General features: G+C 39.3%; 2 protein-coding genes across 5 annotated transcripts in view; one reads left to right on the top strand and one right to left on the bottom strand.

Moving 5' to 3' along the window:
• Positions 1-5,721: 5,721 nt before the first annotated feature.
• LOC124156376 (GTPase Era, mitochondrial) lies at positions 5,722-20,631 on the bottom strand. Of its 4 annotated transcripts, none has more exons than XM_046530932.1 (8): positions 20,156-20,631; positions 19,702-20,048; positions 19,491-19,615; positions 12,087-12,261; positions 11,725-11,976; positions 8,708-8,888; positions 6,322-6,523; positions 5,722-6,218 (listed from the first exon to the last, which is right to left on the bottom strand). In XM_046530932.1, exons 2-7 carry the CDS (start codon positions 20,020-20,022, stop codon positions 6,351-6,353), a joined length of 1,227 nt encoding a protein of 408 aa, XP_046386888.1. In that variant the 5' UTR covers positions 20,023-20,048; positions 20,156-20,631; the 3' UTR covers positions 5,722-6,218; positions 6,322-6,350. The 4 variants fall into 4 exon arrangements, with proteins under 4 accessions (XP_046386888.1, XP_046386878.1, XP_046386870.1 ...); XM_046530922.1 differs by having other exon boundaries at positions 20,186-20,631; XM_046530914.1 differs by having other exon boundaries at positions 20,304-20,631.
• A 411-nt stretch (positions 20,632-21,042) lies between these two features.
• Positions 21,043-22,167, top strand: part of LOC124155542 (mediator of RNA polymerase II transcription subunit 15) — a 72,442-nt gene continuing 71,317 nt past the window's right edge. The window contains exons 1-2 of the mRNA XM_046529453.1: positions 21,043-21,514; positions 21,740-21,827. Coding sequence (XP_046385409.1) covers positions 21,453-21,514; positions 21,740-21,827 — 150 coding nt within the window. The 5' untranslated portion in view covers positions 21,043-21,452. The remainder of the gene's footprint in view (positions 21,515-21,739; positions 21,828-22,167) is intronic.

Raw genomic sequence — 22,167 nt, 5'->3', positions numbered from 1 at the left:
AAATTAAAAAGGGAAGGAATAGGAATGTAGAAGCTCTGAAGGGAGAATGAGGAGCGAATGTCAAAAACTATTTTAAAATAGCACGAGGGAGTTTAAAAAAACAGTGTGTAGAGGAAGAGTGGAGTAATATTAAAACATAAATAAATAAGGGCGGCCGAGAAGTCAATTGTCTAGGTAAAAAGAATAAAGATAAAGATGCCGTGGAAAAGGAGGAAATGAGAAAAGACATGGAGGCGAGGAGGAAGTGGAAGAACTTAGACACAGAGCAGGGCTAAAGGATGTAAATGGAAATTAATAATCGATTACGGCGTGAAAATAAATGGGCAAGGGAGGCTTGGTGGAAAAGATAGAGAGTGGAAATAGACAAGTTTCAGATGGAAATAGAGGTTGGCACGTTAAACACCAAGGTTAAGCTGGGATCGGGCGGCTAATGATGGAGGGATGCTATCCAAACGAGACGAGGTTCCGAGTAGTTAGAATGAACACTTGGAGGGTCTGTATGACGGAAGTGACAGGCCGGAAAGATTGAATTCAGAGGAAGAAAATGCAGAGGCGGAGGATAATCCTAATAAGGATAATCTTGGGCCAGGAATCTTAGACGCGGAAATCGAGAGAGCCCTTTATGATACACGGGCTAGGAAAGCGGTGAGAGTGGATAATATCCTTTTAAAAAATTTGGAAGGGATGGTAATAGAAGGTTTTCGGAACTAGTTCGGAGTATCTACGAGGAGGGTTGCTGGCCAGAGAATTTCGTGAATACGGTTCTAATTCTGCGACTATGAAAGAAGGCGTCTGTAGAAAGCGGAGAATATAGGACTATTAGCCTATTATCGCACGCGGCAAAAGCGGTACTGAGGACTTTAAACAGATGAATTGAGGCGAGGGCAATCCAGTGTTCGGGGGAAGATAAGCTTCGATTTTAAAAGGGAAAGTCAACTCGAGATGTAATAGCGGTACTGAGGTTCCTAGTGAAGAGAAACCTAGAAAATAACCAGGACGTGTATTAGGACGGATCGGAAAAATCGATTGTTTTCAAATCCACCTGGCCCAATGAAAAAAGTTGTGGAACTGATGGAAATTAAGGCCTGAAATTGTTGAGACTTTTAGGTGAACCACTGACCCTCGCTCAAATGCCATTTATGGGGGTGGGGGGAGGGTAAAATATCGGAAAATTTAATATTTTATGGTCATTCCTTACAGATTTTGCCGAGCCCTCAGGACAAATATCTCGAGCATTTTAACGTATCTGCCATCGCTAAGCTACAAAATGCCAAATTTGAGTACGCTTCCGCGGAGAAAATATTCCAACGCAAAAAATACAATTACTGGACTTTTTATCGCGGAGAATAAATGTCGAGAGCTATGGGGATGCTGTTGATTACCTGTTATAAACTTTTTTCCAAGATTTCTTCGCAGTAGGTATTCTTAAGAAATATGTACTTCACACTGTGATGTAAATTTCCCGATTATCATATTTCGTAAACGAAAGATAATGTCTACTTTATTTAAAATTTCACGCGAAAAATGGGTACGCGATTTTGTATTGTAAAACCATGCAGATTTGAACCAAAATCTTCAAAAATCATGAACAATATAGCCAAAGCATCTGGGCAAAGGAATATTGTAAATATTGTGTTTTTTATTCCATAAAAATCATACAACTGCAGCACCACCTGTTTAAGTTCAAAGATTTTCTGAGTAAAACGAGATCGCGCGCGTTTTTGAAAAATTGGTCATGTTTGAGCTGCTGTACCTCAGCAACGGATCAAATTTATGTAAAATAGCATACAAATCCATAATCAGCCATCATTTATGAGTATTTATGCGAAGTTTTAAGTCTTTATCTCAAGAAAAAGCTATTTTGGACTTTTGTCCGGCTTTTTCCGATTTCAGATCACTGTGCGTGGGACGGGGAGGGGAGGGAAGCGGCCTGCCGCTCTTCTATCCGCAGCGCTGCGTGGGCGTTGGAATATTTTCTACGCGGAAGCGCACTCAAATTTGGCATTTTGTGGCTTAACGATGGCAGATACGTCAAACTGCTCGAGAAGTTTGTCCTGAGGGCAGTAACCCCCCCCCCCCCTGTACTGGATTGCCCTCGCCTCAATTCATCTGTTTAAAATCCTCCTCGTTCCGATCAGGCCTAAGGGGTATGCCTGTTTTGTAGATTTCGAAAAAGCATTCCATAGAGTCGACTGGGTGAAGTTGATGGATATACTCGATAAAATTGGCGTAGATTGGACGGATAGGCGACTCATTCGTAATTTGTAAAGGCCCAAACTTCATAATTAAGGGTAGCGGGCGGAGAATCTAAGTGGTCAAGCATTGGCTAAGGAGTGAGGCAAGGCTGTCCACTATCGCTGTTGCTTTTAAGAGTTAAAGCTGAAAATATGGTATGAGATGCGTGGTATGAGCTGGAAGATGGAGTAAATGTGGCGGGAATGACGCTTAAATAAGTGAGGTTCGCGGATGATCAGGCGTTGATTATCCAGGCAGCGAGAGGGCTGCATGCTCTTGTGGATTCGTTAGACTAGAGTAACGAGGAGAATGGCTTGAGGATTACCCACAAGATTACCAAGGTCATGCGCTTTTGTAAAGCATCGCGAGTTAGGAATGTGAGACTTAAGGTAAAACTAGGTGAGGAAAAAACTTGAGCAGGTAGAGCAATTCGACTATTTGGGCAGCCCATTAGAGGAGAATGGATACTGCAGCAAGGACATGACGAAGAGAGAATTGTTGATAAGTATTAAGTTAGTTGCATTGCCTTTATTAGAAGGCGTTCATGGACAGGAATGAACTTATGACAGGATTTTTGTGTAAGAGTTCAAAGAAAAGGCTATAGCAAAGAGACTGATCTAGAGTGTAGAGATTTATGCCGCGGAAATATGAACTAATAGGAAAGAAGACGAGAAAAGACTGGAAGCGTTCGAGATGTGGGTCTGGAGAAAAATGGATAAGGTGAGGTGGACGGAGAGGAGGAGAAATGAAGAAGTGTTGGACATGGTGGGGGTGGATAGAGGGTTTCTAGATGAGATACAGAGGAGACAAAAGCCATGAATGGAGCAAGTAATGAGCAGGGAGGGGATGTTGAAAACAACTATGGAGGGTAGAAGGTTGGATACGAAAGGGAGAGGAAGGAATAAAATAGGATTTTCAGGTAGAATGAATGAAAGGGAGTAGGACTCAGTGGCGCAGCAAGTGGGGGGTTTTGGGGGATAACCCCCAACCCCCCCCCCCCCACAGCTCACAGAAATTTTTAAGGTGAATCTATTTTACTTAATTGGATTAATATTACTTATATAATAGTGTGAGGATTGATAAAATATGCCTCAGAAGGCCGTAAAGCTAACCATTTTAAACCATTTATCTTAATTTTTTTCTGGTGGAAGGCCTCCGCACCTCCCGCTTATCATGATGGGAATGCCATGCCCCCCAGTATTAGTTGTGCCTGAAACCACTCCCAGCCTTAATTCCTAGCTGCACCCCTGGTAGGACTTATTGTAAATTTACAAGGCGAGTCCATTACGGGAGGGGAAACTGACAGAATACTTCTTAAATACTCCATGGCACAAAACACTAGAGGCTGACAGTAGACACAATGCACTAGAGGCCCTCCAAGGTGAGTTACATGAAGGAGTGCACAACAAAGAGCATATTGTGCTCAAATTTGTATGCGAAGGAGGAGTTGCAACTTCACGAAACTCGTCAGTTGCTCTCAGGGATGTGATCCGATACTAAACTTTGCGTTTCATGCCCGATCCGAAAAGGCATGTAACGATCCGATTCATTATGGACCAGGCCGGCACGAAACTTTTCACTTTTAAAAGTTTAGGATTCCATACACTTTATTTTCTGCATCATATATTTTTGTGCCGGGTGGCATGAAATTATCTGAAAAAGTGGGTCATGATCTCTAGGCCAGCGTGCATATGTGCTGGCCGGGGTTTAGGAAAGGGACTGCCGTAGACACAAAATACCAGCTTAGTGGATGTCCCTCGAGCCCAGGCCCTTCCTCGAACTGAACGACCCTTTTCTATCCCCTCCGCACGGTCATCCACTGCTTTTTGTGGTGTTTTTTCTAAAAAAATATTCATAGCTTACCTTATATATCTGAAGTTAGACATGAATTCTAAATTTTTCGCTTATCCCAGGGAAATCTGCTCTTTTACTGGAATTACAATTTGTGCTGACTTGCTTGCACAGTGTCCATTGCTGGTGTTGACTGTTAATAAGTACTTGGGACTCATGCTAATGTAGAAAACACTGATAATTCAAAATGCTCACTAGGGAGCTAAATATCCTTTCTAGGGTTCAGACTGCAGTGTAACCTACCAGTGAGTCATGGGTGTACTTCATTTTGTGCAGTGGGACCTATCAGTGGGTCAAGACCTCTAGGTTCATCTTCTAGCCACTGCCTACAGAGAGAGCTGTACTTGGTGGCCTCCCACCAATGGGAGTGGGTGCAGTGAAAGCGCAGATAAATAGGGCAGCCACAGTTCAGGCCCAGTGCTGCTAGCAATTACGCTAGAGGCCGCTCTATTTTGAGACCTAGCCAGTAAAGTTCTTCGAGAATATGACACAGGGCTATTTCCTGGACTCACCCCTCCTATTTCCAAGGCATATGCAATGCGGGGATCACACTGAGGCCAGTGTCAGATGGAGCCACCATGGTGCCCTAATGCCACCCTGGTGGTGCCAATTGCATTATATTTTAACTTAAATAGTCAAACTTAATTATGAAGTTATGTTGGGGGGTGGGGGCTGTCATACCACAAAGGTTGGCATTGCTTGTTTTCTGTTTGGTTGATTGTTCTTTTGTTTTCTCCCGCTATCGGAGATGGAGTAATGGAAGTAACATGTGCATTGTATCGTGTTTGAAATAAATGTGGCTGTAAACATAAAGATATAACAGGGGCCATGTAGCACACTTAGTGTACGAGTTTCACCCAAAGAAGCATGTGATGGGTTGACTCTGATAGAAAATGGTGGACCTTGTTGCTGGTGGAAGGCCTCTAGCAGTATAACGGACAAAATAATACTAAATAATAATATTTATCTTCACCTTACTCACGCAAATATTAAACTAAATGATTTTTTAAAAATATTAAGCTATCACTTCCATGTTTACAAAGAAATAATGGTGACTTCCATTGGCACTATAATGAGGTAAACACCAACTCACTACTATTTACATTTTACAGATCATCTCAAGCTTAATGCTGGATGCTGCATACCACGTACATAATGAAAACAATTGAAATTAAAAATTGTGGACACAAAAACCTTTAGATACAACACTGGCAAATTACTCACAACTGAATGGTATATTCAGCTATCGAGGAATTGAGAGACTAAAGTTTCTCTACAGCCTGAGTGAAGACCTGACCATTTTTTTTAGGACCTGAAATGTTCTTTGGAACAATACTTTCACCTCGATTCTTTAGAGTATCTCAAAGTCAAAGTACCCCATTATCAATTCCTTTTCCTTTGTTGTTCATACTGCCTCTTACAGTTCTCACTGGCTCATTTTTTCATTCTTATATTTTGGGAATTGGGGAATTTATTATCACATGTCCGGTGGAGATCGAATGGGAGGCGAGCGGGCGGCTCTCGCGGTTCGAACCGTTACAGTAGATATAAGCGTATATAAATACATTAAAGCATCAATTCTCAAACCTTAAGAATCGCTTTCTAGAGAACAAGTCAACAGGGAGAAGGCCTTCAAAAACTTCACAAAATTTATTCACTGGGAAAGCTTTGGATCAAACACACATACATTGCACTCTTGTTGTCTTCACAGTGACAATATTTATTTCAGCGATTTAAGTGCTCAGAGAATGCAGTTGAGTTCTTCTTCATTGTCAAATGGACCCTGAACCTACTCTGAAGCCACAATCAAAACATCAAGGCCCAAGTGACCTGAATTCCATAGCACATCCATGTTCATAAATCCATGCCACAGCATGGCTATCTACCCGCTGGGGTGGGGGTGCCAGTACGATCGCAACACAGCAATCTCACTGTTCCCCCAAACATCCAAGCAAATACCACAGCACCACACTCAATGCTTTCACACACTTGAGCAAATTACAAGTCAATGACTGTTTATCAAATGATGATGGCCAATAGATCAAAGCTGCCAACCACAAGACCCTTGCCGGAAAAACCGAAGGAGTCTTTGTTGGCACAGACTTCTTTCTGCACAACATCAGTTGCCAAGGCTAGAATTGAACATAAATACATATAAAAAAGATGAGACATAAAGACCACAGATGATGGCGATGGTAGATAAGTTTGATCTGATTTTCATACAAGGACACTCACCACAGGACAACCCTTCGCCAGAGCTGATTTCATTTCTTTGTCTGCACCACAAGGTTCAAGTGCACATTCTCCATGAAAGTGGATTCGAGGGCCTCCTCCGCTGCCTTTGCAATGCTCCTTATCTTGCTCCCTCGTGCGCTCAGCAGCATCTTGGCGTGTCTCAGAAAAGCACATTTCACTAATACAACGGCAACAACATTGCCTGGCAACAATGAAACAACAACACACAAATCGTAAACACCAACAAAACAAGACAGTTGAAATACAAAGTTCAATGCACATCCTCATTCAATTTACAAAGCAAAAAACTAAGATTTAAGGATCTCAAAATTCAATGCTGAATTGATAGCAGTGGCGCAGCGAGGGGGGGGGGGGTTTTGGGGATAAAAACCCCCTAAGAGCTGAGAGAAATTTTAAGTTTAATCCATTTTACTTAATTGGATCAGTATTAACTATAGAATAGTGTAAGGATTTCTCAAATATCCCTCAGAAAGCCGTAAAACTCGCCATTTTGAAACATTATTCTTCAAATTTTTCTGGAGGAGGGCCCCCACAACTCCTGCTTACCCTGGTAGGTATACAATACCACCACACCCGTAGGTATTAGTTGTGCCTAAAACCCCCCCTCAACCTAGCCTCAATTCCTAGCTGCGACCCTGATTGATAGTAAATGGGTTCATCTGTACCAAGTGACCCAAGGTGGTTGTCAGGCCATTCAAAAAAAAATTAATTTTTTGATGATCAAATGTTTGGACATCACAGTTTATTTTTGTTTTGGATTTACATTGCAATTATATAAAGGCTGTCATTTTTAAACATTGGTTCAAAGCATTTTCTGGCTTAGTACACTTTGGAAGAACGTATCTTATTTTTCTCATAAAATATAAGCTTTCCATGAAAAAAATAAAATTTTAAATATAATTCTACATTGGTGCTACAAGGTCTTACAAACATTAACTAGGAACAATTTACTACTTATGCATATTATGAACTGAGGAATAATTTACCACTTATTCATATTATGAACTGTGTGATGTTCAAGGCATGATGTCATCATATAAGACATAGTAGGACTCTGTCTTTGCCTGATTTCATGTTTCCAATTATAAAAGTGCATTCCCAAATCTGCACTATCACTCCACTCCAACCCATTGATGTCGTTGAGCATATATTTTACAGGTAAATTACTTTAAATGAACCAGAGCAACTCAAAGTGTGTCATTATAGTGATGACCTCATTCTTTGTGTTCTGCTATGTAATTTTTAGGTGCTACTATAGCATATTCCATGCATAAAATATTTTATTAGTTACAAACTGTTATTTTTATTTTGGCATTGGAAACTCATTGTGTTCCTTAATTGTCATTCTGCCCATAATTTTATAACTACGAGGGACCCTTAAATAACCGGATGGAAATCCCTGTGTGCATAACTCGTATATTTTGGGCTTCTCCCACTAGATGAGTGTTATTTCATCATTTCTGAGTCAGTATGCAAAATGGCGTGATTTTAGACGGTTGTAGCAAGCCCCTGTGACAGCTTAAATTCAAAGAGTTTTTTGATCTCTTCGATTTTTTAAATGGCTTATGTTCGAGAACAGCGTGCAATGTTGAAAATTTGTTCTCTGCTATGTCAAATTTAGCCCAACACGGTTAATCTTTTGTCTACAGCTTATAAAGAACACACCTTAAACAGAACTGAAGTGTACGAGTGGTATTCGGAATTCAAACGTGTCAACATGTCGATCGAAGACATTCAACGCCTGGGCCAACCTTCCAGGACCAGAACTGATGAAAATGTGGAAAAAAAATCAGAAACAACGAGTACCAAAGGTGTTTTGCACAGTGGAAAAAACGTTTCAACCAATGTATCAGTTTAAATGGAGACTTCCAAGGTGACTAGTGTTTGTAACACAAAAAATTTAATTTTGAATTTTTTTCAAATTATGTCTGGTTATTTTTGGGTCCCCCCTCGTAATACTTGCTAGTCAATTGCTTTGAGTGAAGCGAAAGTTGATAGTTTAGTAACATGACAGGAAATGTTGCCTTTGAAATTTGGATTCTTAATCACATTTTTCAAACAAAGATGTGATTAGCATGCCATCAATATAGTTACTGAAAATAGTTACATCAAAAGCTAAGGGAATTTGTAGAGGTACCATATCAGTCTTTTCAGGCTTGCAAAGGGGTTGAACTGGATGCAACTATGTACACACTAGGACAACTCAACTAGTCCTTGAGCAAGGGTCACCTATTTGGGGCTACCACATGCCCAAAACACGGTTCCCTGTCTAGAGGATTCAAAAGAATAGGCAGAGGCCTCAACAACCCTCCAACATCCCATTCCTACTTTCAAACTGCACACACCACTTGTCCTATCCTCTTACCTGTAGGAGAAATATTGGCATACTCCAGCTCAGTCTCTATATTGTAAGGGATTTCCTGGGGCAAGCACTCCAACAGCTTCTCTCGGACGGCCAAAATTATCAAATCTTCCAATTTCTGGTCTGTGAACACTGATGATGGATACTGCCATGGCCTCACTCTGGCCTTACTAAATATGTAATCCTATGTGAGCAGAATTTAAATATTAATGAACAAATATTACTATGCATAACACAACATAATGGTCATATGGCCGGCCTCGGTGGAGGCGGGGTAAAGTCCTCGCCTGCCAAACCAAAGGTCGTGGGTTTGAGTTCCGCCTGGGTAAGTTATTCTTATCCAGGGCATGGATGTTTGTACACATTCGATTGCTAATTGTTATCAAAAACCCCGATGTAAAGGCAAAAAAGTGCTGTTTTTGTAGGTGTGAAAATAAATAAAACAAATATGGCCCAATGTTGGTTAACGTCCATGACTTTATGGGAACCAATGGCATCACGTGATTTGCATGAACTTAACAAATTAAATAAAGGACATCACAACACATGCTATACACTAGTTTCCAGTGTAAAGAAAAAAATATTCATTTCGAAAAGACAAAAAAAAGTACAACAACCACAAAGGTTACCTCGCAATTCAATGGCAAAATGTCATTTACTTATAATTACTGATAATATGTTTAGCTCATTAATTTTATTACTTTAAATTGAATTTGTTTTCCACAATATTTTCAGTGAAAAGGCATTTATCAGTAATCTCATCATGTCATGACTGCGTGTACATGTCTAATTACTGAGATTGCACTGACTTTCTAATACAAGCAAGCATAGCAAAATGTTAGCTGTGAGTCATTATCTAGGCTTGGCATCTGTGGAAAAAGCTATGGAGGTCATCAGTGAGGATGAAGCTGATCTCTCAAGTTCATCATTTTCCAGGATTACTTTTTTTAAGCTTCATTACATATTAGTAGAATGAAAATTTGCTTAAGGCCATAATAAAAGCTACATAATTGCTTATTTAACAATTAGCATATTGAACTAATATAAATGAATCGTATTTAACACTGACTTTATTTTTTATCTAGAAATTTCAACAGAAATGGGCCTGATATGCAATGGAAGGTGAACCTCACAAAAAAAATTTGCTTGAGAAGGTGATATTTGTGATCATTTCATTACCTAATTTCTATGCCTGATACTTTGCAGCACTGGATGAAAATATCTCACTGGCATTCAAAATGCTTTTTGTAAACACTTTTAAACATAAATTATAGACTTCATCAGCTCCATTGCAGAAAAGCAACTCTTTCCAAGAAGTTCATGAAATCAATTTGTTTAAAAAATCCTTTGGCTTGTGAATCTTATGTTTAAATGTTCACGAGTCCCATAAAAAGGAAAACTATGAATATTACTTGAGTTGAAAAGAAAAATGCCACGGTGTTATCAAAGCTTATCTTGCCAGAGTTTAAATTTTCCTTACACACATCCTCCGTCAAATATTTTTGTGTGTGACTTTTCTACAATGAAATTGTGTATTTATAAAAAATCAAAAGATTTATTCTAAAAATTTCCTGATTTCATTTGCGGCAAATTTTTGCCCCATCCACCCAGTATGTGCTTAGTTTTCGTGCACAGTCAGGTTAGTCTATTGTTCTACGTGAATTAAAAGTCAATGTATGAGAGGCAAGTTCAGGAATAAAAAACTAACAAAGATAATTGATTCAAATCCATCAAGCATTCAGTATCAACAGCAGCAATTACCAAATTCATAGAAGAATAGATAGAAAAAATGGATATCACATTTAAAAAATATCTACCCTATCCTCCCAATACATCACCAAGCAAAAACAAGCATAACTGCCAAAGTAAAAATTAATTATTAACCAGCAAGAAATATTATTATAGATGTAAGTTCACAATCAATGTGGGAAATCTTGTTAAATCCATAGAAATATCGTATCGTTGTTCATTATGAATTAATTGAAGTACCAAATTCACTCTTGTAGAGTGGAAGACATGCCCTACTTTGCTTTGTTCCTATGGTCAGACCAGCAGCAGAGATGGCTTTGATGCAATTTAATGAATCTTAGAGTCTGAGTTATAACTTCTTTAGTAATAACTGTTTACAAGGCAAGCCTAAGAAACTCATGCAGCTCTAAGCTACATAAATTCTGAGAGATGCATGACAGACATCATATTGAATGAACTGACCCCAGCTGGTTCCTATTCAATGTCCAAGACATATTAATACACTTGCATATCATATTTAGGCACTAATTGGATAATATGTAATATCTACATTTCAAAGCATTCAATAAAATACAAGGAGAAAATAACTAAGCCCAACTTTTGAGCACCAGTATCAAAAAAAGATTTTCAACGGATAGCTATTGAGGAGAAAGGATAAACATAGCCTTAAAATATAAAACTTAAGGTTAATATTCTCCCAATTGCTATTTCCTTTAGTCAAAAAAAATGGGCAAATACAATCAAAGAAATTATAATTTGAGGGTGTTGGAATGTTAAGGCACAATGACATATGCACTAACACCAATTCAGCTGGAATGGCAATGGATGCAATAGTGGATTAAGGAAAGGGGAGTGAGGGAGACCGACCCCTGATAATTCTGGGAAAAATCTAGAAAAATAGGGAAGATGGTAGGAATAAAGGTGACTCTTCAATGCACGTTTTTACATATTTTACCAGTTCAACAAAATATGTTAAAAATAATTGAAGAATGTGTACAAGCCACTTGTTAATACGCAGTCACATTAATGCTGAGAGGCATGCATTGCATACCATCAAGGTGCCAAGGGAAGTAGTAAGCCATTCCCTCCCATCCCAAAAAAAACGACGACGTTAATCCACATCAGAATGGATGTGATTAGAACATGGAGAGAAAGAGGGAGGGAGGAATGTAGCAAGGTATGCAGTTCATAGGACAGATGGACAGAGGGAGCCCCTCCAATCAAAGTCTCATTTCTGCACATGCAACCTACAATAAAACCTGAAAACAAACCTTGACAGCATCGATGCCTTCGCCCTTCAGAGCAGATATCATGAAGATGTTTTCAAAACAGGGCCAACCGCCTGCTCCACTGTGCTCCGATGCATTGCGGTCAGTTGAATTCAATTGCAGAGGAGTTGCACTCATATGAGGGAATGAACTATTCCCAGCAGCCATCATATCACTACTCTTGCTCACCAAAGACCCGAGAGTGAGCCCATGAGTTAGATCCAAAAGTTTTCGCTTTGAGCGCAGTGAGTCGACCTTTATTAAAAAAAAAAAGAAAAAAGATACATTTTTCCTTAAGTTTAGTATTTTTGGACATCAAACAAAGATAATGAGTTCAGATTACAAAGCTTTTAAGAAATACACACCTTATTCATGACCAGTACAGCTGTTTTTTTACAGTAAAAATGCAAAAGTCTGGTGACTTTGATGTCCAGTCTGTCTCTAGTCCACTTGTTGGACACATCATGAATCACAACGATTAAATCAGACTCTGCCATGGACAGCTCAGCATCCACAAAGAATGACTTCTCCAAATTATGCCTGAAAATTTAGCAGGACATACATATTTAAACGTAGGGAAGATGAGAAAAGATCAAACAAAATGTATGGCATGGCTAAGTGGTATTGCTTTAAGAGAAATGGAATTTGGAATTAAGAGAAAACTATAATTTCACTAAAACTTCAATGAAATCATTTTTCCATTAAAGAAAGACTTTAATGCCCCACCAGTTACATTTCCATGAGACATCCTCACAGGGAAATAACTGATCATGCACCAAAGTTTTATTGTATCATAAAAATTTATGGCATTTAAGTTTTATTTTAGGTGAAATTACGAAGTTTGTACTTCAGGAGGATCAGTCAGCAAAAAGATGCACAAGAAGAACAACTTGTAGGTCACTTACTTAAGGGATAAATGCTTAATATGGTTCCTTCAAAGGGAAACAATGGAACCTAATGCTCAACAGCAACCACTTGAGGAGTGGTGAAGTAAGTTGCTTGAAACTTTTAGATATTTTTCTTAAAAAAAAAAGAGACCATGAGAAAGAAGTGCATACATGCATTAATGGAGAAATATAACATTAAAATAGTATTAATACCACACATGATCAACTAACATAAGATGTTTGGTGATTGATTCAAAGCCACTAATACTTTTAAAAAGCTTTTTATAAGGCTATACAACTGTTATTATTTTTGCTTCCATTTAGGATAAATTCAATACCCATGTCTACATCAGCGAAATAGGGCGGGAATTATTTGCTTGAGATAAAGCATGATAAGTTCAGACCAACATTCATCTTACCATGTTACATATTTTAACTACCGTATAAGCGAGTGTAAGAGGCGCACCTTTTTTCTCAGAAATAGCAGCCGAAAATGAGGGTGCGCCTCTTACACAAACTTCTTATCTTCCCCTCCTCCCCTTCACCGGTCGCAAGTCCAAGGGGAACTGAGTAGCCTTGGTTTTCAGCGTGAGTCAGTCATCTGAAACCCTTGGTCAAAAACAAGCAGCAGGCAGGGGAGTTTCTCCCTTAGTGACGTATTTTTAAAATGCTCCCGTTTGCTTTTTTGTAAGCATAGCGCCGTCACGTCAGTACCCCAGAGGTGAACATGGAAAAGATCACGCGGGGTTTTTTGCTCCGGAGGGCGCGTTAAATTTACTGCCACGAGTGGGTATCCCACGGGATTTATACTGCATATAGTAATCGCTTATCAAACGTAGAGAAAAACGTAGTTTTGAAGGACATGCCTGGTTAATAGTCAATATCTGCCATGCCGAGTAATTCAATATAGTTTTATTATTAATAATATTCAAATAATAAACTCAACTTGAGTAAAACCTTTGGCTTTCGCACATCCCTAAAAGAAAGAAGGAATAAGTTCTTAATTAGATATATAATGAATTCTTCTTTAAATCCAGACCAAATCCTTATGTCATAGATAGAATGTATAACAAATCCAATTTTTCTAAGTACGCTTCCTGCTTACTTTTGATTCTATATTTTGAATTGCGTTAAGCTAGAAGAACAAAGGCACTAAATCATCGATAGCCAACAAGTTTATACTGCAAAAATTTATCTTAAAAATAGAGAGATGACTTAGTAGGCTTCCAAACTTTTTTATTCTTGCTCATCTGGTTTCAACATACTTTACATCACCTAGTGCCATAAGCCTCTGTATAACTGCCATGGGAATTAAAGAACCTGGACAACGTAGTGGTCTGCGCAGTGGCCCGGAAAGCCAAAGGTCCGTGGTTCGATTCCAGGTCCAGGGGAATTTTTTCTCATAACAATTCTTGAATATACTTTACATCATTTTCATGAGCTCTCTTTATGGCAGCTCTTGACAGATATTAACGATTGAGTATTTTTAAAACAAATTTTAGTGTTATGAATACAGCACTTAAGAGGCAAAAGGAGAAAAAGTACTACATAATTTATTAACAGCATCAAAAAATGATATTCTTTTTGCTTTTTTGTCTTTAAGGTTTGACTGTATGTAAGAAGAGAATTCGAAGCACCCTGTCATCATTACTTCAGGATAAACACTAGTCACTCCATGGTTTCACCCTCATAAAAATGTCCACCAATTTCAATAATATTTTTTTACTGCCTTCAGGGTCCCCACTCCAACTACATTATAAAAGTCACGGTTTTTTCCAGGTTTTTACGGTATAAATGTCATCAAATTCACGGTTTGTAGATAAGGCATTTTAGGCAGAAATATTGATCACGTAACAATCATCGGCCGCACGTTAACTAAAATGTAACAAACGCAACAGATGCCTTGAATGCAAATGCAGAAATGAAAGTGCTATCGTAAGAAAAATTCAGGTCCGGCTAAAGGGTGTGAGTGGGAAAATGGAGAGAGCAGGGTGGCAGAGAAGTGAAGAAGTGCCTGATTTTTTGCCAGGGTTAACATATTCCACTTGCAGGCTTAAGGTCAATGTGCTGCCATGGCACACGGACCAATTAATAGTTGCGCTTTCGAATATGCGTTTGCAGAAAAATGCGTGCACAGTACCTGCATTTGACTCGGCCTTGAAACATGATCAAAACATAGATTTTTTAGATCTTTTAATCAGTCAATCGTGGTTCTACAATCAAGTTTGTGAAATTTCTAAGCTTTTATGACGAAATTCACGGTTATTTCCAGGTTTTTTCATGGTAGACAAAATTCACGGCTTAATCACGGTTTTAAGGTTTTCACGGTTGAGTGGGAACCCTGGCCTTCTACTGCTCTCTGATGTACTATCGTTTTCAATAATATGTACACATCCATCAGCCCCACATCACTGATGGGACCTGGTCAGTGAAAACTTGGAAGGTTGGCACAGCAGGCAAACTGCATCATAATTCCCTTCACGCTACCAAGAGTTGATGAGAATGAACACAGACTTGACGGAGCTACAGAAGCTGGAGTCGAACTCCAGGGTGAAAAGGTCCTAATGGATTTAAGATTAGCAGACAGATAGAATGCATCAATAAAATTTATGCAGATGACTCAAAAAAAAGCTATTACTGGATACTTTTAAATGATGACCAAATTTATTAAAATGATGATGAAATACTATTACGAATTATGCACTTGAGACCAAAATAGATATCATCCATTTCTTCAAACTTTTTAAACAGGCTCACCCATGATTTTGCTGCGATGTATTTAGGTCAGGTGAATGAGCCGGCCATGGTGTTTTTCTTAAGTTGCCAGGGGTGAAATCAGAAGGCGAGGCCGATAGATTTCCAAATAGAAAAATTTTGGTGTAATTACTTAACTTATGTATTTAAAAGTTGAACAATAGAAGGGTGAGTCATGAATGGTGAGTCTAAATATGAGTTGAAAGAGAGGAAATACCTCACCATGGAGTACGAAAGAAAGCACTCTGACAACCCAACATGTGCATGCATGTGAGTTTCCTTCCCTGGAATTTGATTGACTCCAGCTTCTGTAGCTCCATCAAGTTTGCGTTCATCCTTGTTGGCTCTTGGTGGTGTGTGAAGGCAAAGGATGCAGGTTGCTTCATGCACCAACCTTCCAAGTTTTCACCAACCCAGCACCATCTATTAAGTGGTACTTGTGTGTGTCTACATATTATTGAAAATGATATTATCTTAATGCATCCCTACAGTCTTGAACTGTAATGAGTGCAATGGCCTACTGACTTCTACTGGTTAAAACAGGCCAACTGTACTCAACAGACTTCTACTGTTTTTATTGGACCAATTATACATATTCTCACTGTTTCCACTGCACTATGTAACTCGTGCAATAGCCTACAGATTATTATTGGTTATAACAGATGCACTGTACTCTACTGTCTTTGTTTGGGCAACATACCTACTCTAATTAACCTTTTCAAATGTCAATACAGTAATTGTTCTATACTGACTTCAACTAGTTTCCTTAGAAACGTTGCCTCAGAAAGGCTTAAAAACATCAGAGAAACCTCCGAGTTTCCTGAGGTAAATCTCAACCAGTTTGAAGTTTTCCTTTAGCTTTTCTGAGGTAAACTTCAGAATTTCATAAGTTTTTTTGGAGTTTTCCTAGCATAAATTTTAACTTAATGGAATTTTACCGTTAACCCTGAGGTTGGAGAGGTTTACAAGAGAAGGACACCTGAATTTTTCTATCTAAAGGAATGAATATTCATTGCTTCACAGTTGAATGTAGAATATGTGTCATCAGCCAGTCAGCTGATTAAAGTCACTCAATTAGCTGTTTAAAGTCAGTCAGCCAGCTGATAGGTCTATTGGCCATCCACAAAATCTTTTTTGATGTAGTTTCAAGAATCATTTTCATTAAATGTGGAGCATCTGTTTGTGGTGAATCAATGTGAGATCATGATTGAAAATTTTATTCTTATTCAACCCCTCAGCTCCTTTCCAGAAAATAACTTTGAGTATAAGTAATTAAACATAATTCACCAGTAGTTAATAAGTACTCACCAGTAATACTAATTATCATCATTGGCGAATGCACATTAGAGATAACACACACAATGACACGATAACACACGAAACGACAGGGGTGAGAAAGCAGCAGAATTTTGTAGGAGAAACAAATTATTCATCACAAGTACACGTGGTTCAATCATCATAAAGGGCGAAGGTACACATGGAAAAGTCCAGGGGATGTGGGGAGATATCAAATAGACTACATCATGGTAAGACAGAGGTTTAGGAATAGTGTGAAAAACTCGCGCAGCTTCCCCGCAGCAGATGCGGATTCGGTCCACAATCTAGTGCTCATGAAATGCAACGTAAGATTCAAAAGACTTATGAAAGTTAGGAAGGCGAAGAAATGGAACGTAGAAGCCCTGAAGGGGAGTATGAGGAGAGAATATCAGGAACTAGTGGACATTAGTAAACGAGAGATTGAAAGTACTAAGACTGTTGAGGAAAGATGGGAAAAAATTAAAACGGGAATAGTCAAAGCGGCGGAGAAGTCAATTGGTTACGTTGACAGTAGAAGGATAAAGAAGCCGTGGATAACGGAGAACATGATAAGGGAAATGGAGGAGAGGAGGAAGTGGAAGAACGTGGACACAGAACAGGGAAAAAGAATGTACAGGGAACTGAATAATCGATTACGACGTGAAACTAAGAGGGCAAGGGAGGCTTGGTGGAAAGGACAGTGCGAGGAAATGGAAAAGTTCCAGAAGGATGGAGAAGTTGTACGCCAAAGTTAAATCGCTATCGGGTGGCAAAAGAGGACAAGCCATGTCTAAAATTAAGGCTAAAGATGGGAGGATGCTAACCGAGCGAGAAGAGGTACAGAGTAGATGGAAGGAATACGTGGAGGACCTGTAAGACGGAATGAACAGACCAGAGAGATTGACTCTAGAGGAGGAAAGTGCAGTGGAGGAGGATAACCTTGGGCCGGAGATATTAGATTCGGAAATAGAGAGATCACTTCGTGATATGAACGCTAGGAAAGCAGTAGGCGTGGACAATATCCCGTGTGAGCTTCTTAAGAATCTAGGGAAGGATAGTAAGAAAAGGTTTTTCGAACTAGGATCTATGAGGAGGGATGTTGGCCGGAAGATTTCGTAAAGACGGTTTTAATTCCGCTTCCGAAAAAGAAGAAAGCTGTGGAATGCGGAGATTATAGGACTATCAGCTTAATATTGCATGCGGCGAAAGTGGTGCGGAGGATATTGAACAGACGAATGGAGGCGAGGGCAAACGAGTATTTGGGCGAAGATCAATTTGGTTTCAGAAAAGGGAAGTCAACTCGTGATGCAATAGCAATAATGAGGTCCCTCGTCGAGAGGAACCTAGAATATGACCAGGACGTATATGCGTGTTTCGTGGATTTTGAGAAAGCGTTTGATAGGGTGAACTGGGTAAAGTTGATGGATATTCTGAAGAGAATAGGTGTAGATTGGAGGGATAGACGACTGATTCGTAATCTTTATATGGCCCAGACGGCGCAAGTGAGGGTAGCGGACGGAGAATCTGGGTGGGCAAGTATTGGCCGAGGTGTGAGGCAAGGCTGTCCTCTATCGCCGCTGCTCTTTATCGTGTACACTGAGGAGATGGTAAGGGAAGCGTGGGATGAGTTAGAAGCTGGGATAAAAGTAGGAGGAATGATGTTCAAATCAGTGAGATTCGCGGATGACCAGGCGTTGATCAGCCAGTCAGCGAGGGGGCTTCAGGCTCTAGTGGATGCGTTATACGAACGTTGCGAGGAGTATGGGATGAGGATTAATCACAAGAAAACTAAGGTTATGCGGTTTTGTAAAGCATCACGAGCGAGGAATGTGAGACTCAAGATAAAGGTGGGTGGTGAAAAACTTGAGCAGGTTGAACTATTCAACTATTTAGGCAGTACCTTAGAGGAAAACGGATACAGTAGTAAGGACATCAGGAAGAGAATAGCATTAGCGAAGGAGGCGTTCATGAACAGGAAGGAGCTTCTGAGAGGATCGTTGTGTAAGAGTTTAAAGAAAAGGTTAGTGAAGAGTTTGATTTGGAGCGTAGCTCTCTACGGTGCGGAAACGTGGACACTGAGGAAAGAAGACGAGAGAAGATTGGAGGCATTCGAGATGTGGGTATGGAGAAGAATGGAGAGGGTGAAATGGACGGAGAGGAAAAGGAACGACGAAGTGCTGGATATGGTTGGCGAGGAGAGGCAGCTTTTAGATGAGATACGCAGGAGACAGAAGGTATGGATGGAGTTAGTGCTTAGCGGGGAGGGGATGTTGAAAATGGTGTTAGAGGGTAGAATGTTAGGTAAACGAGGAAGGGGAAGGAAAAGAATAGGATTTTTAGATAGATTGAAGGAGAGTAGGCCTTACAGTGAATTAAAGAAGGCAGTGCTGGAAGGAAAAGGAGATACTCCATGAAAACCTACCTTAATCGGTAGAATACTATAATAATAATAAATTCCTACCGAATACGCTGTCACTAAAATTAATGCCAATAATATAATAATTTACACAGTAAATAGCGCTTGGACTAAACATATGCCAGATACAATGAAAATGAGAATTGAATTTTAAGAGAACCTAAATGAGATATTAATTACTTCCAAGGTATAAGACACCTTTCTAGGCGAAAGACTGACCTCATGAGAGAGGTGTCATTTTTGAACTAAGCAAATTTCAAAGGTATAAAATCATAATTACAATGTCAAAAAACTGAAATTGCTGCAATTGAAAATTGCCACGTCCAATGTTTAACAAAGAAAGTACATGATTGCTAACCTTGCAAGCTAATGATTATTAAAAACGAATAGTTTAGTTTAACATGATAGTTACAGACCTTTTACTCTCACTGGCACTGATGAGGCCCGGTGTGTCCAAAAATATGACTTGCGAATTTCCTTCGTTCATTATTGCTCTAACGCTGTTCCTCGTTGTGTGAACTTTACTCGATATGGAGCAAACCTGTAAAATTTAGCCAAAGGGTTGAACATTTTTCCAAAAATTGGATATATAACAAAACAGACTAACAAATAACAATCAATATGCACCCTTCTTCCAACTATTTGATTGATGAAGGTGCTCTTGCCAGCGTTAGGTGTTCCCACGACAGCCACTTTCACAAGTTTTTGAGTTGTTTCTCCACACTTGAGCGAGGAATTCTCTTCGTTTACAACGCCCGACATTCGTCGATCCAAGGGTTGACTACATAGCTTGTTAGCATATATGTGTGCGCAGGGAAATCCACTACGTTCACTCCAGTTCGAACTAGTATTGACGAAAGACTTGCCACCATAAAGAGACACACGAAACAATTGATTCTTGTCCCAACGAGAAACGAAACTTCCCCAAAAGTTAGAAAGAATCGACATTTTAAACTGCTAGTTGCTGAAAAAATCTAGAAAAACACATCTTTCATGATATACAATGGAAGAGAATACAACAACATCAATAATATATATTTTCGCAGTATCTACGCTAGAACATTAAAAAAAGACAACGCACTGGATCAGATTAAACATTAAATCTTCTTACGTCATTGAACGATAGCTGCATTAATCTGGGGTACAGGGGGTTTTAATTAAATTGACGTAAGTTTGGACGGACTAGGTGTTTGTTAACCAAGAAGTAAAGAGAACCACTATGATTATACCTGGTACAAGCTTGCGCCCATTAGGCCGGCTCATAGCATGTATAATCGGTGGAAGGATATAAAATCTCTATTAAGTGTCATTGCACCCACTGTATCACGGAATTTAAACATCAATGCGTGAAACAAATCGGTACCGTCGTCACGCGTCGACCATTGAGATGTATAAAATATAATTATTTGTCCGTGAATCCGCAGAGATCAATTTCAATAAAATACAAATTGGTACGAAATCGTAATTAGTACGTCTTTTGTCTTCCGAGCATGTAGCTACTAGAGCCGTCACAGAAAAAGAATCGCAACTGTAACTAGTGACGTCATAGAAAACGGAAGTTTCGATATTCCAAGAATTTTTCGTTAATCTCTCGTTTTTAATTAAAAATTTTGACTTTTTGGTATAAATTTAAGGATTTCTGACTGATAATATTCGTATTAGTATCTTGATAAACGTAAAGTTTTACCAAGGAAGGTCATGGAAGGCTGAGAGGGAAGCAATCGGTGCATATTATAAATAATTTATAGAATAAGGATATCATTCTTAGCGGTAATTCTTGCTAATTTGGTTTAAGGATTTAAGAGCCTAATAGCTATCGAATAGCTTTAATTACCTCCTCAATGCTCTCGGTTCTCTTATACCATACTGTGCGAGCTACATAACGTGACGTCACAGAAAGGGCAGGAGTGGGTCGGCAAAACATGTCACCTGCACTATGCTCTATCACCGCTTGAGTTTGCGGTGACGTATCAGTCCGCATTCCGCTCAGACGCTTAGAAACGCTGTCAGCGAGCGATCATTGCATGTGTCTATAGGGCCGTTGGCATTCGTATAGTTCATAGTCGTGCACTTTCGTTTGATGAGAAAATTATTATATTCTTTATCAAAGACTGGGATATTGTGATCTCCTTGACCAGAAGATTCAATGTGGCCTCTTTCTGTTGGTTAAGGCTAACTACTTTCGGAGTTAGTCGTGGTTACGGTTGGCAGTGGAGCGCAGGGTTTGCTGAGTGCGGTGCCGTGGTGTTGCCCTCGAGGATAGTAGTGCTGTTGGAAAAAAATGGAGCTTTTTTATGGTTTGCATTAAAGAATGAATTTGTCGACTATTGAGTAGTGTTTAACCTTCCTGTCTGATCGTTGAGTTACCTTCGGTAAAAATGGCTGCAGAGGACACATCTTGGAGAACCACCACTTTTAGGCAAAGTGTGGTAACGAAAATGTAAGTGCCCACCTTTTTTTCCGTTTATGTTGAAGTTTATGGTACGTCGGTCATTTCGACCGATGTGTTGATTAATGGACTGCAATTACGCAGTTCCTATTAAGTTCACCTCGCGAGTTTTCTGTCACTTACAGTTATCCTAACAAACGCTTACAGTTTTGATGGTTTATTTATTTCTTTTTTGTTTTGATGGTGTTTATTGACAGATTAAATTTTTATTTTCAGTGATGAAGCCATCCGTCGCTCTGGAATGCCAACGTCTAAGAACAGCATGGAAATGGAGAATCATGTTTTCCAAAAGGCAAAATCTAGGGTGAGTAATACTTGTAACTACTGCCATTCATGAAGTACGTCAGCTAAATAAGTATAGTACTAAAAAAGAATTGAATAAAACATAACAAGGGTTTATCGGTGAAACGACGATATGATGCGTACATCGTTTTCTCTGGTCGTTAAATTATTCAGGTGCATGGAGAATTCGTTTTGGCGGTGACCCTTTTGTGCTTTTTACGCGACCGATTTACATAATTCCTTTCATCCATGTATTTATAGTGTGTTAGGGTGAGAGCATGGTTGGATCGTTATAATCATGAGTATTACTTTTCTTCTTATGCTTATGCGGAATATTCTAGAGATATGCCAATAGGGCCTTT

This window comes from Ischnura elegans, chromosome 1, assembly GCF_921293095.1.
Source record: "Ischnura elegans chromosome 1, ioIscEleg1.1, whole genome shotgun sequence".
Classification (NCBI taxonomy): domain Eukaryota; kingdom Metazoa; phylum Arthropoda; class Insecta; order Odonata; family Coenagrionidae; genus Ischnura; species Ischnura elegans.
The sequence above is the reverse complement of the archived record's forward strand: the minus strand, read 5'-3'. Positions and strand labels throughout refer to the sequence as shown.